This window comes from Talpa occidentalis, unplaced genomic scaffold (genome assembly GCF_014898055.3).
Source record: "Talpa occidentalis isolate TD23 unplaced genomic scaffold, MPIMG_talOcc4v2.1 talOcc4.16, whole genome shotgun sequence".
Taxonomy (NCBI): Eukaryota; Metazoa; Chordata; class Mammalia; order Eulipotyphla; family Talpidae; genus Talpa; species Talpa occidentalis.
This window is the reverse complement of record NW_023601653.1, coordinates 47,915,142-47,931,504: the sequence shown is the minus strand read 5'-3', so window position 1 is coordinate 47,931,504 and position 16,363 is coordinate 47,915,142. Positions and strand designations below refer to the sequence as shown.

General features: G+C 55.3%; 1 protein-coding gene across 2 annotated transcripts in view; it reads right to left on the bottom strand.

The window, feature by feature from the left end:
- The window catches only part of HDAC7 (histone deacetylase 7), a 35,490-nt gene extending 19,662 nt beyond the window's left edge, over positions 1-15,828 (bottom strand). Inside the window, exons 1-2 of one of the 2 annotated variants that reach the window (XM_037514161.2) lie at positions 15,702-15,828; positions 597-647 (exon numbers count right to left, since the gene is read on the bottom strand). In XM_037514161.2, the coding sequence (XP_037370058.1) occupies positions 597-647; positions 15,702-15,720 (70 nt within the window). In that variant the 5' untranslated portion in view covers positions 15,721-15,828. The remainder of the gene's footprint in view (positions 1-596; positions 648-15,701) is intronic. The other variant, XM_037514162.2, reaches the window with a different exon arrangement.
- Positions 15,829-16,363: the final 535 nt, after the last annotated feature.

The following is a 16,363-nucleotide window of genomic DNA, read 5'->3' as shown; positions in this document are numbered from 1 at the left end:
TGCAAGGGCCGCCAGCAGGCCCTCACATGGGAAGGGGCACCCTCATCAGTCCGGCGCCAGGCCCAGGGGCATGTACTACACCACAGAAGAGCAAGAAGTCTGCTCCCTTCCTTGCCCAGGGCACCTGACAGCAAAGGGGACTTGGGCCGGCAGTGGGAGGAGACAGAGAGGGGACCAAAGAGAAGGGGCCCTTCCCCAACCACCTGGCAGGGCTGGTATGCGGACTAAAGGAGCTACAAAGGAAAAAGCCACCCAGCCCACAGCCTGACGTGAGGCAAGGGTCTGAGTATAAATATTAGGTTCCTACTTGCCTTCCTGTTTCACAGCACCCAGCAAAATCAAGGGGAGAATCCTGCCTTTGCTTTTCCTGTTGCACTTCCTAGCACTGGGACCAGCCTGGATCCCAAGCTGTCTCTCTTACCCCATCCCTTTCCCTATAAAACCCCAACAGCCCCCTCCCTGGGACCCCCAAGTTCCCAACTCTCTGGCCAATCCGCCTGGTCCTCTGCTGTTCAACCCCTGAGCTCCTCGTCCTCCAGGACCTTCCCACTCCTCAACTTGCATTCCCCACGTGTGTCCTCAGGTCTGACTCTTACCTGTGCCAGGGGCACTGTGGCAGTGGGCACTTGGGCTCACCTGGGTCCCATCTGCAGAGAGAAGAGAAATGGAGTGAGGGCATGGCAGAGAGTGCCAGCGGTGGGGAGAGCGGATCCTATTCCAGCTTGAGCACTCTAAAGCCTGGTGCCAAGAGATTCCTTTCCTCAAATTCCCAGGCTGAATAAGAGCGATCCCTAGCTTTCTCCTCCTCAACCACCCAGAGACTCAGATACTTCACCTGCCGGAGTGGGAGTGCAGTCCCCAGCAAGAACCTGGGAGGCCCAACTCCCTCAGCAATGCCCTCAGCATCACGATGCGCTCAGGTGCAACCGTCCCTGGGCAGCCAAACCAGGCTCTCCTAGCCCTGAGGCGAAGAAGAGGGCTGGAAGGTGGGGGCCAGAGGTGGGACAGGATAGCTGGTGAGGCCACCAGGAGGGTGATAGGGAAGAGCTGGCCTGGAGAAGGGGTGTTCCCATCATGGGGGAGGAACTGGGTCATCTGGAGTCAAATCTGGTGGAAAATGTGAAAAAGTGGGTCTGAAAGACACTGCCCGAGGACCCTACAGGGAGGACCCTTTTTCCTCTCTCTCATCCATCCTCTGTCCTGCAGCCTCTGCTCCCCCCAGGAGACAAGCCCTCAGTTTTTATCTCCGATAACCTGAAATAGAGCCTTTCCTTCTGGAAAAGGCCCTCTCCCCAGGTTCGAAGCCTAAGCCTACACCATCCTATCCAACTCAGAGCCCGTGAGACCCCACAGGAAGGGCCAAGCTGGGGGACAGCAGTGACCATGAGGACCCAGAGGCTGGCCAGTGGGGGAAGGCAGAGGCAAATCCTGACGTCCTCTGTCCAAGATGGGCCCATTACCCCCTGCTGTCCCCACTCAAGGCCTGAGGGCAGGAGACCGGGAGGCCCCAGAGGGAGCATTTGGTGACACAGAAGCCCTGCTCGGGCTAGAGTCTGGCCAGGGGGGTATGTTCTGAAGATAACTGGTATTGCTTTTGAGCCTGTGTTTAAGGGGTAGCCATAGTTCCTCTTCCAGAAGCTCAAAAAGGAGAACTCCCTGCTGGCAAGCACCACGGGGCAGGCGGAGGGGGGTGGGGGTGAAGGGGGGACTCTAGGCAGGCAGACTCCTAGCAGCTCCCCTCAATCACGAGTGTCTGTGTGCTGGATGACAGTTTAGTAGAAAAACGCTGCTCCGCTGATTCAAATTCTTCTCATCCCTTAAAGTCCAGCCTAAGTCTCAGGAAGATCACCCCAACACCCCCTTGCTTCCCACAGCACCCACTGTGTCCACCACTTCCACAATTCCCATTAACCATGGTCTCTGGTACCACCTGTAAGCCGTGCCGGGTACATGCAGGTTCTCGTGGGAAGCACGGAACTGAACACAATGATTCTCTCCTGGCCCCCTGCCTAGGACGGGGCATGAATATACCACAGGGTTCGTTGGGCCCTAAGGAACCTGGTGCAGGAGGCAGCCTGCCCTCCCCAGGACCAGTAACCCTAACCTTGGGATTTCTTAGGCCCGCCTCTTTCTTCTGCAGGACCCCAAGAGAGATTTCTGAACTGGGTTCCTGAGTGCACTCCCAGGGGCTGCGTCAGGCTGAGTCCTGTGTCCCCGACCCCTGCCTACTGGGAACACTCTTCCTCCTCCCCTGCCTGCCTGCGGGCTGGTCAGCAGCATTCACGCTTGGGAGCAGGGCCAGGTCCCCTGCCTCCCTCCCCCTGGTAACCACGGATTCCGGACACCATGCACTCTCTGGATAGGAGGAAAACTAATGACCCTGAACTCTGTAGTGTTTGTCACTGGGCCCCAAAGGGATGTTTTGTGATGATGATCTATGATACAATCTCTGTTCAGAAAGGCTGCACGCATGCATGTGTGTTGGCAACAGGGATTGCTTCCAAAAGCAATTCCTGGAAAAAGTTCTGCTTCTCCCCCAATGTCCTGACTTTGTGCTGATAGTCTTTGAGTTCAGAGGAGCCCAGGGTAACAGAGATGAGACCAGGACACAGCTCTCCTGTGTCTCGGAAAGGAAAGGTGTTTAGAGGCACCCAGAAAGTGCTGAACTGAATTCTGCACCCCAGGCTTGGGGCCCAGATTCATCAGCCTCTCTCACGGAACTGTTACCATCAAGTTGGTGAAATAAAACCAGGGGTGAGTGGACTTCAGGGTCTGGGAGCAACACTGAGGGTGGGGCCCTTCTCCACCCGTCTCAGCCAGGGTAGTGTTTGTGGGGTCCATGCTACACCTCATTCCACGTCTACCTTCTTTGGAAGCAACTGCAGTCAGACTAAAGAGGCACTGAGGTACCTGGACCTTCAGTCACCTTCCAAGCCAGAGCACCTGGTCTCACCCAGAACCAAGAGGCCCCAGAAATCCTGCCCCAGTGGGCCAACCCTGGCTCTCAGAGACCTCCAGAGGAGGGACGCCACTACTGCTACCCCTGAGCACCTGAAGCGGCTGGTCCTGGGCCCTGCCTTGCTGTTCTAGGCCCTCTTCAGCCTCAGGGGCTGCAAGCGGGCTGTATAAAGCTGTGAAACCTGAGTACCCCCTGACCACTTGTTCTCCCAGATGCTCCAGGTCCTTTGTTGGGTTGAAGGGCTTCCCTAGGAACTTGGTTAAGCAGGAGCCCCTCCCAACACCTCCGAAGTCTTATTTTGAGGCTGTTTCCCTTTCACTGCAGACTCCTGACTAGCTGAAAAAGGAGTAGCAGGGAGACCTGGGTTCAGGCAAAAGGACAGTGGGCAGCAGCAGGAAGCAGGGCCTGGGTTCAGGGCTGACTCCCTTCATATATCCTAAGTTGCAGCTCTGGTTCTGCTTCCCTGTGAGAGGCAGGGACAAAGCGCGACTCCACATGGGGGCTGGCAGAGAAGCAAAAAGCTGAGGGTGAAATGGCTTCTGAGAATAAATAAACATGAGAAAGAACATCCTGGTTGCCAGGCCTTTCTGACACAGGGAGGCCTGAACATGAGGGAGAAACTTCTCGAAGACATTTGGCTCAAAGAAGCTGAGACTGTTAGGAGCTGGGGCTTTAGAGATGGTTCCTTCACAGAGGAAAGAGAGGAGAAGGGGAAAAATCATGGTCATCTGGTAGGCCAGTCAGTGGTAAGGCCAGGATGAACTAGACCCACAAAGTCCATTGCAAATACAGGTATTAAGTCATGGATGAAGTCATGGGTCTGGGGAGAGGGGGCGGGGGGGGGGGGTTGAAGAGATGGAAATGTGAAGGAAACCTGGTTTTCACTTTCAAAGAGCCAAAATTTAAAAAATAAATAAAAAGTAGACTCCTTGCTGAAACTAAAAAAAATTCAAAGAACCCCCTAAAGGTATAAAAGAAGTTAATCTCTCACCCGAATCCCTAGAACTTCCCTAGACTCAATCCTTTTTAATAATTTCTAATGTCCCTTTCTGAAAATTCTCTTCCTCATTATTAATTCAATTCATAATTAATCCTAGCAGGTGGCAAATTACAATGGAACTGAGGGCCCATCGCATTGAGGACACTAGCTTTGAGGTCCAACAGACATGGGTTCTAACCCAGAATCCCTCAGTGACTGCCAGGGACAGCCAGGGACATGATATAACCTGTTCCAGCCTTGGCTGTCCTGTCTGAAATAAGAAAATAAGAACATCTACTTAAAAGAGGTCATCTGAGATTAGCAATGCTGTGTGTGAACCACCCAGCCCAGAGGAGATGCTCCTTCAGTGGTCATGGCTATTACTGTTTGGCCTGGACTTGTCTGCAGCCTCCCTTCTGGCATAAACATTACAGTGCTTGGTCCCAGCTGTATCCTCTCCTCTGCTTCCACAGTCCATTTTCTTGCAGATGCATACTCTGGCCTCTTATCTTAACCCCTGCCTCTCCCAAATACAGTTTCTTCCCTTTCTCTTCCACCTGAAAATTTGCAAATTAACACTTTACTATGCACCAGAGATTGTTGCTAATTCACCTAACCTCATGACAAAAAAATGATGTGGTTGCTGTCTTCATCCCCATTATACAGACCAGTAGACTGAGGCTCAGTAGTATTAAATAACGTGCCTCCCTGGTGGCACAGGGGTTAAAGTCTCAGTGCTATCAAGCTATCACCAGCCACTGAGGCTTGAGTTCAATCCCTGGCCAGGGAGCTCACCAACATAGTGCAGCAGACCTCTCCTGTCTTACCTGCTGCTCCCCTCAGCAGTGGATTTCAGTAGATCTGCCTGTTCTGCTCCCCATTCTGTCTCTGGTGAATCCTCTCACTCCCCCCACACACCTTTGGCCTACACCCCAGTTCTTGAAAGCATAAATATAAATAAATAAATAAATAAATAAATAAATAAATAAAGTGTCTGAAGTTACACAACATGGAAGTGCTTGTGCCGGGACTTGGGGCTCCAGATTCCATGTTCTCAACTAAGGCTCCTTACTGGCCACCAGGTAGGGAGCACAACTGGGACCTAACTGAACACAAGGGAAAATAAAAAAACATAACACAGCACCACAGAGATCCATACCAGTGGCAAACACGAGGCCTGCACCAGGCTAGAGGGCAGAAGCTGCCCCTTTCATCGTTGCTCATGTCTGCCCTATGAAGACAATCCCAAAGAGTCACTTGTAGATAGCAACTGCTGACTTGGCATGCCAAGCCACGATTTCAGACTGCATGTGGGAAAATCGGACAGGCAACAGCTTAGGGTCTTAGAGGAGCATCAGACCCATTTTCCTTGTTCTCAGGTGTCCTGCCATATCCTCCCTCTGGCAGCCCCCAGGTCCCTCTCAAGCCTCACCATCTCCTTCCCGGCCCCATCCCGGCCCAACCCCCCATGCAGGCAATGAGGCTGCCCACAGGAAAGGAGAGACTTGGCTCACAGGTGACTGGCCTGGGATGTAGGCCTACGCAGACCAACGCCTCTTGTTAGTACAACGTATGGGCCAGGCTCAGAGGCTGTGGCCCAGCAGGAGCGGGGCTAGAGGGCCAGGCCAGCCCTCCAACTCTGCAGACGCGCATGCCCCTTTCCCCAAGCCTGGGGCCCTGTGGCAGCTATTTTTAGCTCTTGACACCTGGGTATTTTGCAGCCGCAGGATGTCCGGTTTGGAGTCTCTTTCTGGGAATCCCACATGCACGCGGCTGTTGTAAACAGCCCCACGCAGTGGAGGCCCAGGCTGGGAGCCTGCACCCCCCTCTTTCTGCTGTTTGAGATGAATCAAACAGGAAGCAGATGTAACCATGGCAGCGGCTGCTCGAGCTCCCTGGGGGTGGAAAAGCGTCCTCCCTGGCTCTTGGCCACCCCCCAACCCCAAGTCTATTCTCCTCCCCGGCCTCTCTGGGTGGATGGAGACCCGCTGGTCCTGCAGCAGGGGAGCTGGGCCTTTCTGAGATGCATGTGGCTGATGGTTCCTGGGACTGGCACTCTCGGGAGAGGCTCTCTGTCCTCTGGCAAAGAAAACAGAGTCCTTCCAATTCTCCCCTGCCCTCTCAGATCACCATTCAGTCTTTTCCCTCTGCCCTCCAAGAAGGTGTAAGGGGGCAGCAGAGCTACTTGCTTAGGGAGGCCGGCCTAGGCAGCCGGCATCCACTTCCTGTCACCCACACCTTTTTCCTTACAGTTAGGCCTCCTCTTCTCACTAAAGGAATTCCTGAGCAGGCCAGCTAGTTCCGGCCCCCTGGCACAGGCTGCCCTAGAGTTTCTCAGGCCCTGACTGCCCTCACTCCCCTGCTCCAGTAGCTCCAATCCCTGGTAGGAAGTTCACCACGGTGTCTAACCACCATCTTTCCTATCATTAGCAAAACATCCTGAGCAGTCAAGACAAGGACCCCATCTGTATTGTGGAGAGAGAAGTGAGGCAGTCAGCTTCTGCCCTGTCTCCCCCTCCCCCGCTCCCTGGTGCCCCACTTAGACCAGCTGCTCCTCTTAGCAGCCAGTCCCAGCCAGTCTTTCTCAAGGGCTAGTGCTTGCCCCAACAGGAAGCACGGTCACCGCCCAGGGGCTGCCTCTCAGCCCTGCTCCTTCTCTCCCCTGAGGTCTCATATTCATTCACCTGCTCTCCTTTTTGTTCCCTCAGTTTCTGGACCCTCGGTGAGGCCCCAAGTCCACCTGTGCACCCCACTCCTGCCTGCCTTCCTTAGCTGCTCCCACCTGTGCCATCCATGAGGCCACTGAGCCCACTCCAGAGACTGCCAGGGACAAGTTTGTCTTAGTAATACTGATACCTTTTATCTTGTTATAATGACTAATTAATACTATTAACAATAAGCAACCACCATGCACTGAACACTCAGTGTGTGCTGGGTGCTGTGCTGGGACCTGATTTGCATCCTCATTCCATCCTCGTCCTCCCAACAGTTCCTTGAGGTGACGGTCATTACTATCCTCCTTCGTGAAAACTTTGTAAAGTTGAAGCTTAGAGAGGTTAAGAAGCTTGCCCAGATCACAGATGGTAAGAACATAAACTCGGGCTGCTGGCCTGAACAAGGCGTTCAATCCGCCTCCCCTTAGGGGGTGAGATGAGGCAACCGAGGGGACACAGTGCACCCCTGAATCTGAAGGCGTTATGTTGCTACCATGTGCTGGTGCTCCATCCAGAAAACATCTACAACAAAAATAAAAACAGATAATAATCTATGCCTTTGTCCCTCATATGATTTTTCTCTCCAGGAGACACTCCCCACCCCCTTCATTACTTTTTCATCTGATATTTTCCCTGCTTTTTAAATGTGCGTTTTACTATTTTATTGTTTCCTGTAAGCTACCTCCAGCAGGGCATAAATAAACAAGCAAACCTCCCAGGGCTGCCGTGGAGGATCAAACACTGTGTGAGAACACTCTGGAAATTGTTCAGCCAGGTATAAAATGCTGGTTACATAACCAGGGCCAGTTGCCCAGAGTGGCTACTCTGAAGATGGCCTCTCTCTCACTCTCTCTCTTTCTCTCTCCCAGGACTCACAGATGGAAGAGGTGGAGGCACCTACCAAAGCAGAAGGGAACACTCATCTTCAAGGCAAGGAGACGGGCACAGGGAACACAGCACCCTGAGACCTGGGGAAGGGGTAGGCAGAGACCACGGTGAAGCTCCTCCCCACCAACCTGTGCCAGGGCCTGGATACAGCACAAATCTGAGAATAGCAACAAGCTATGTGAATGCTGGCATTCAGAGGAGTGCCCCCCAAAACCTCCATCCCAGTAGAACCGAGGTATAGCCCGCATTTTGCCTGTAATTTCTGGAAGACGGCAGAGATCTGTCAGCAGATCCTCCAGGTGACGCCACTCCCTTTTGCAGCCAGAGCCAACCAGGTGGCACCATCCTGCCTTTGAGACTTACATGGTGGGATTTTTTCCAGATCACAAATCCAGCCAGGGTGCTTACATAGCCTTCAGGGACGTCAATAGCCAGATGCATGGTCCTGAGTTGCCAATTTGGACCAACTAGCCATGAAGGTCAATTTCAGATCAACTGGGAATGTGATTAGTTGAAAACTTACTGTAATGGAAGGTGGAGATCACTGACTGCATAAAAAGGCATGTGTAGCATGACCTCATTTTGGTAAAAAGTCCTACATAAAGCACCTAGGAAATGGGAAGGGATGCACTAAGGCGGGTGGTAATGACCTCTGCAGCTGGGATTGTGATGTTTCTAATTTTTACACTTTTGTTTGGTTATCTACAATGCAGACAGACTGCCTCTGTAATAATCAAACAATGCACGTGCATACATGAATATAAGGATGGCAGAGCCAGTGGGTCACAAAGTTAAGACACTCATGATGCCCTTTGAGACAGGACATTGACCCCATGTGTTGCATTCTTAGGTCTTAAGTCCTCTGAGATTCTGAGGTATCCACAACCCGACAACCTCTGCCTTCCCGAGTAAAGCAGAAGGCTTAGCATGGGGCTGGGCACAAAGTCAGGACTTACTTAATGAATGCCTGTAGGCTGAAAAATGATCATTTCCTGCAAGAAATGCCTCCTGCCTCTTCCAGGGCTGAAGTGCTGGGAATGCTTGCTGCTGACATCACCGACCTTCCCATCCCTCTTCTGCCTCATGTTTCTCTTAAGAGCTGCCAGGGAGGGGCGAACATAAAGGTCACCCCAGCAGATGCTGGCAAGGTGCTCTGCACTGGGGCCATCAGGGCGGGCCCACCCCAGGCCTTCCCCAGAGCCAGCTGGCTTCGAAGGTCTTGGGTCCCCCAATCCATCCTACCTCACTGGGGGATACTGGGGGGTGGTGGAGTGAGAGAGAAGGGGTCCACCCTGTGACTTCTGGCTAGAGGCTCCTGCTGTTTCAGGCCCTTAAGGGTGGAGGAATCTGGAACAGTGATTTGGCCTGGTTTTTTCTGTGAACTGGGGCTGGGCCCAGTTTCTGTTCTTCATGTCTTTAACATTCCCTATCCCTGACCTTCAAAAATATGAACAAAACATTAATAATAATGATGAATATTCTGTGAGCACTGCTTTCTGACCAGCACGGTGCTAATGTTACTTACTCTAAGCTTTATAGTAACTCCATGAAGTTGATACCACTATTATTTTCATATTACAGATGGAGAAACTGAGGCACAGAGAACCATGTTCCCAAGGTTGCACTTAGCTGTTTAGAAAAGGAAAAGGAAGTCTGCCAAGGTCATCTGACTCTTCCCTCTTGTGTTATTACAGGAAGGCCCTTCTGCCAGGTTTTGCAAAGGGCACAGTAGGGCCTTAGGTGATAGTTAACATCTGTAGGGTGCTTTAGAATCCCCCAAGTGTTTACATGTACATAAGACAAAATTCCCACTTGAAAGAGTAGGAAGCCAAGACTTATTGCCCTCAGAGGCTTGGCCCTGCTGCCCCAGCCCCACAGCCATTTGGCTGGGACTTAAACCCAGGTCTTTGCCCTCAGAATGATGCATTTCTTTCCCTTTATCACACAGTGCCTAGGGCCCATCTCAAGATGGGCCGTCGGAAGGTCTGAAAGGGACAGGCAACCCTCCTTCGGCTCCAGAACCATGGAGACCAAGCCTGTGCTCAGCCCCTCGCCCCGTGGGGGCGCTGTGCCAGCACCTCGGCAGTCTTCACCGTGACTCACTCTAGGGACCCAGGGGAAACAGCCCTGCCCTGCGGGCAAACACTGCCGGCTGCCTGCCCCGCCCCCAGCTCCCCGCCTCCACATTTGCTAACCGAAACCGGGCTGCTATTTTTAACCCTCAGCTCCCCCTAGCCTGGGGCTCCCCCTTCACCCCACCCCCACCCCCGTCCCAACCCGGTGCCACCAGCCTGTCATTCTGAGAGCAGTTCTACAGCCTGAACGTCCGGGAGGGCGCAGCGGATGCCCGTACAGGTTTGTGGGGCAAGCAAAACAAGACAGTTACAGCCCCGTCGCTGAATTCCCCCACCCCGACTCTTTCCGAACCTGTGGCTCCCAGCCTGCTCTGCTGCTCCGGGCCACCCTGGGAACCCGGGAGGGAGAAACGGAGCTTCTTCCAGGGCTGGGGTAGTCCAGAGCCTGGCTCCTGGACATGGGCTCTTCAGGGAGCTAAGTTGGCCTCCTGAAGGGGAGTGGGGCTCCCCTTTTTCTCCAGGACAAGAAGTCTCTGACCACAAGGGTTTCCAATCCCTGCAGGCAATGTAGGGAAAAGGAAGTGGCTTGGAGACAGGGTGGGGACAGTGAGTCTGGCCCAGCCCTCCTGAAGGGAGAAGTGTGGTCTCAGAAGGGCCAGGGGGCAGGCGCATAGTCCAGGGGGTGAATGCACCAAAGCCTAAGGGAGGTCCAGGGAGAGCCCTGGGAAGGCGGTGGGGTGGCCTGAACAGCCTCTTCTCCGGCTTGAAGGCCCTTCTAATTCTCTGCTCTTCTGGGTCCCCAAGGAAAATCCTACCGCAGAGAGGAGGCTGAATGGAGGTGAGATGGTATGAAGGCTGCTGGCACAGAGTAGGGTCATGATGCCCAACTTACTGTTGTGAAATACCCACAGGGGTCTGGGAAGGGGCCCTGACTTCCAGCTCAGGTCTGCCCTCTGGACTTAAAGAGTCCAACCCAGTTTGGGGTGCAGGTTTGGGAAGCACATTTCAAGAGCCCAGGAGAGCACCCAGGTCTCCTGCCCTGGATCCCTGCTTGGCCAGCCTTATTCCTGCTCTGGCCCCAGCCCCAGCCCTTCTTTCTGATCCGACCTCTTCCAGTGCCTCACTCTAAGCCTTGACCCCCCCCTCTCTCCTCAGTGATTCCTAAGCCAGGTAAATAAATCCCAGTGGCCACAGAAACAGCTAAGGTAGACTCAGAGGGGAGGGACTTGGCACAGCAGCTTCAGGGTGGTGAGAAGGGGAGGCAGGAGGGTCAGGAATGGGGCGGTGCTTTGAGAGCTCCTGGAGAGAGGCTTCCGCCTTCCCAAACCCAGCAGGTCCATAGGGGCCCCTGCTGGGCCCAGTAAGGGAAAAAGGCTGCTCCTCCAAGCAATGGAACAGCCTCCAGTTGGGTCCCATTCAGCTCCCAGTCCTCCTCACCCCTCTGCCAACCTCTGGGGGCTCCATGAGGAACAGAAACCCTGCTGTCTTCCATGCCAAGCAGGAGGCTGGCAATTCAGCTGCAGTCCTTAGCCAGTCAGTGCTCAGACCTGGTCCCCCACCTGGATGCAGGCAGCTCCCAAGCAAGGCTCAGAAGGTCTGGGGAGGTGAGAGAAAGCATCAGTGTCACCTTCTCAGGCAGGCCTCCCCTGGCCACCCTCTCTAAGGAAGTCCTACCTTGTTATTTTCTATTGCTGCACCCAGTTCATTTCCTTCTTAGGGCTTATCACCATGTGTAACCAGATATATATACTCATTTCTTTACTTGCTTACTTGTTAGCAACTGTCTCCACTAGAGTGGAAGTTCCCTGAGGTCAGACACTCTACCATTGTGTTCATGGCATCATCTGTGTCCAATGCCTGGCACAGAGCAGGGCTCAGTGAGCGGCAAAAAAATGGGTGAATGGCTGAATGGCTCAGGAAATGGGCCTCCTGGTTGCCAACATCACCTTTAAGATTGACACTTAACAGTTCCAGGATTTCCCCAGGGAGGCGGAAATAGGGTGTAGCAGGAAGAACAAGGTCAGGAATCCAGGGGAAAAGTCAAAGCCCAGTTAGCATCTGTACCAGGCCCGCCTGGCGCTCTTCATCATCCTAAATGTGGACGTGTGCACACATGCACACACAGAAGACACAGTAGGCAGGTCCTACTGCTCTTTAACACCTTTTAAGTGTATCTTGAAAGGCTTGAGTTTTGTCCTGGTTCTTCCTTTAGTAGCTCTGGACAAACCATACGCCTCCTTTGGGTCTTAGTTTCCGCAAAAGAAAAAAATGAAGAGGCTGGCTAGATCATCAGTCCGCAAATATGGCTTGGCCCCAGAATCACCAGAAGCACATGTGAAAATCCTCATTTCCAGACCCCACCCCTGCAGATTCCAAGTGCATCTGGAATGGGGCCTGTGGCCCTTCACTTTCAGCACATTCCCAGGTGATGCTGAAGCACACAGCCTGGGAACTGGCACTTGAGGACCAGAGCTGGAACAGTGCTTTCCAGTCAACATCTGGACTTCTATTAAAAAGCCACTCCCTCACAGATATACACCCCCCAAAACACAGTCATATGCCCCACACAGAGCCCTACAGTGTAAAGGTGCACACTGTCCAGATGCCACACATCTGTACTACACATGTGCACACTCCCAAACATCCAACACAGAGCGGCACACGGGTCCCAAACCGCCAGGGTACCACCACATCTGCATGCACAGCTGGGCACACACAGGCACCCACCACACACCCAGTGTGTACACACACCCATCACATGTTGACCCACACTAAACAGACACCATTCTGAATTTATTTTGCCTCCGGGAACTGGTCCAGGATCAGAGGAGCTCTGCTCTGGCGATGAAAACATCCCTCCCACCTCTGCCACCCCCATCCCTTGCCCCAGGCTGCGGCTACCTCCCTCTGGTGAGGGAGGGCTGCTGGAGAGGGGCAGTGAAGAGACAGGACTAAGGCACAAAGCAGTTCCTTCTTTCCCCCTCTTCCCCCAAAGAGAGGCAAATGGGCCTCTACCCAGCCCTCCATCAGCGCTCCCTCAACTCACTTGTCTGGATTCCCAGGCCCTGGTCCTATAGAGCCAGAAGGGTTAGGGAGGTGGCTAGATCTAGGAACTCCTCCTACTACTCAGGCCTCTAAGGAAAGGGCTGTCTGGGGGCACCTTCCTGCAGCCTAAAGGCCTGGCTCCCCCCACCCCCAACTCCAAGGTTACCACAGAAACAGGGGGAAATATTACAGGGAAACACAATACCCGGCAGGGTCACCTGCTGACCAGGCTTCCTGCTGTGTTGCCCACCACAGGGGGGGCCACCACTGCCCTCCCCCCATCTCATTGCCCCCACTGCCTCCTTCTCTGGCCTCAGCCTGAGCCTTGCACCAGTGCTTTCCTTCCTGACTCCCCTGGGTTAGGAGAAGAAGCCTCAGGCAGAAACTCTGCCCCTCTGTGGTCCAAACAACAACATCAGCATGGCTCCAAGCTGAGCCCCCATACCTAATCCTACCAATGCCCCCACTACAGGAAATCAAAGCTTCCTGCCCCAGAGGAAGTGCCCCATCTCGTAACAAATCCAAAACACACAAATGTACAGCCCTGGAGCCTGGGGGAGGACAGAGGGCCCCCTTCTCTCCTCCCCCCTTCAACTCCCACCCCCAGCCTAGCTCCCAGGCTTCACTCTGGGCCTACTTTCAGCAATGCCCCAGACCCCCTGGAGGCCCATTGAAAGTCTGGCTGTGGACAGGGCAGGACCAAGGTACAAGGGGTAGGTGCCAGAGTCTGAGCCAGGTCCAGGGAGGGAGAGGCCAGGAGAATGGGCAGAGAGCGAGGTCTGGTTCCAGTCCTACTAGATCTGCCATTCCCTCTCTGGCTGACTCTGGGCCTTGTATTATTTCATTTTGTCTCAGACCCCCCAACTTCAAAATTATCAGTGCTTAATGAAAGACCAGGAGAAAGCAAGCAAATAAGAGATGGGGGTTCCAGAGGCTTCTGCCTTCTTGATCCTTGGACAAGCATGCTTAGAGCTACAAGAGGGTCCTAGCCCCTACCCCCATCACACAAGAGTTTCTCACAACCCAAGGGTTTTATATCAGGGTTGAAGAATGGATGGAAGAGAAGGTTCCAACTCTCATGCCCAGAAACCACCAAAGACAAAAACTGAGATCCATTATCCTTGTAGGACATGAAGTCGTCAGGGGTACACAGCAGTCCTCACAATGAACCAATTCACTTAACATTTTTTTCCCATTTTATTGGTGGGAAAGTAAGATAACACCAGAGAGAACACTGACACTGGAAGGGCCAGTGCCAGACCAGAATGCAACCTCCCAACCTCAAGATCCCAGCTTAAGAACTGGTGGCTAAGAAGACCTCCAGCCCTGGGTTCAGGCGGAGGACGAGCCAGAGGCCTCAGGAGAACACGGCCCTGGGGGCCTTCCAGATGTAACCCTGAAAGGCAGCTCTGAGCCTGACTCTGAACCTGCCCAGGGGGACAGCAAGGACCATCAGAGGACTAAAGTCAGGGAGGTGTCCCGGCGGGTCCAGGACTGATGAAGTCTGGGTACACTAGGTACAAGGCAGGACTGCTTTGTGCCTCAGTTTCCCTCTGAAGTGACTGCAGAGAAGAGGAAGAGTACTTATTTATTGAGGTCAGGAGAGGAAGCAGTGTAGAATAAGGAGAATGAAATGCTAAGGAATGAGGATCTAAAAGATGACTTACAGATGTTGGAGACGGAACCTGGGAAGGTATAAAAGAGAGTTGCTGTGAGAAGTGGTATGACAGCTTGAGACACTTCAGGGACCTGCCTACAGGGTCCTGCTGGGGAGAAAGAGGCTACCAAAGTGCTGCATTAGTGGGTAGGAAACTGAGTCACAGTCTCCTCTCTTGGAGAAATGCTGACCAGGCAATTTGAGAAAGGTTCCCATGAGTCCAGCTGCAAGACCCAGGGAAAGTCTCCTGAGTCCAGATGTTGAGTCCAGCAGAGCCACTGAGGCTGATTCCCCATTCTCACCCTGGAATCTGGCAGGCAGAGCTGGACCTCAAGCAGATGTTGAGTAGGGTGGTGGGGAGGAGCAGCTGCAAGACAGTCATTATCCAGATACAAGGGAGGGTTGGGGGCATGCCGGGCAGCCAGCAGGGACAAGGGAAAGGCCTGGACTTGGTGGTAAGAGCAGCAGTGGCTGTGGAGGTCAGCTCGGGATGGGCAACCGCGCGGGGTGGGGGAGAAATGGGGGTAGAGGTATTGGGTGGCCTTCAAGTGGGAGGGACTCTCTTCCAACCCACAGGCCCAGAAACTGTGGGCATTAGGGCTGAGACAAGATTTGCTGCCTGTTTGCTCTCTCAAACTCCCCAGCATCAAGAGACCCCAGTTTTGGAGGCGCACATCCTGTCCCCCACCACTCACTCAATACACAGCTACGGCCCCCATTCTCCCCGTACCCTTGCTAGCACCACCTAAGCTCACTCGGGCAGTTATCGCTTCACCTGATGGGTGATGAAGGATGGGGGGCGGTGCTCAGAGAAACCTCCCGGTCCACGATCCTACCTCCAGGGGACCATTTTCCCCAGCGGAAGGATCAGAGTACAGCCCTGAGGGGGACCTACGGAATGGGGGCGCTGATGTCCACTGCCACGAGCCCGACCCAAATCAGTGGGTGCTGCCCTTTGCCCTGGCGCTTCCAAACCTTCCGCCCGGAGCACCGCCCCCTCTCGGGGCCGCGGCGGCCATCCCTCCCTCCCCGGTCGCGGGTCTGTCCTCCTGAGCTATTGGGGTGATGGGACGCCCGGCCCGTGCACCGGCGGGCCGGGGCCTCCGACTCCCTCCCGCGGGCCTGTCGCTGCCCCGGGGCAGGCGGATGTGGGGGCCCCGCGAGAGGCCCGAGTCCTCCGGCCCCGAGACTGGCCCCGGCCGGGAGCCCACCCGAGCCCCGCAGAGCCGGACTAGGCGGGCGCGGTCGTGGGGGCGCCCGGTGGGCCCAACCCGCGGGGCCGAGCGAAGCCCGAGCCCGAGCCGGAGCCCGAGCCTGGCGGGCGGCGCTGGGTGCAGCACGCAGGGCGGGGCGGGCGGGACCGGGGGCGCACCCCAGTACTCACCAGCGCCGGGGCTGTGCATCCAGGGGCCGGGGCCCTCAGCGCGGAGGGCTCATGGCGGGGCGGGGGGCTGGGGCGCCGGCCTCACATCCCCCCAGTCGCCGGAGGCTGCAGAGCGACTGTGAGACGGCGAGAGGAAGGGAGGGGGCCGGGAGGGGGAGGGCCCTGGCAGCCCGGCCGGCCGGGTAGGATGACAATGGAAGGAAATGCTTTATCTGAGCCTGAGAGCGGGCCAAGGGGGAGGGGAGGGAGGGGGCCGGCGCTCGCGGCCCTGGGACACGCCACCCCGGCAGACGCGGCGCGGCGCGGCGCCCGGGCGGGAGGCCGGCACCCCGCGCGGCCGGGGCGCGGCGGGGCGCGGCGCTCGGCCCGGAGGCAGCGCCGAACCCGGAACGCGGGACGCGGGACGCGGCCCCGACCCGCGCGCGGCCGCCGCGCTGTCTCCCGGCCCCGGCCCCGGCCGCGGCGCCCCGCGCACAATTCCCGGAAACCCAGATACCTGAGCGCACGCACCCTTGCACGCACAGCGCGCACGCATTTGCACCCATGTTTACACAGGGCCAGAGCGTTTGCACAGACACGCTCTGGGAAGGACCCCCCGGGCTACACGTCCATGCGCGTGCAGCCCCCAGCAACCGCCACACGCAGGACAGCGGGACAGGCGT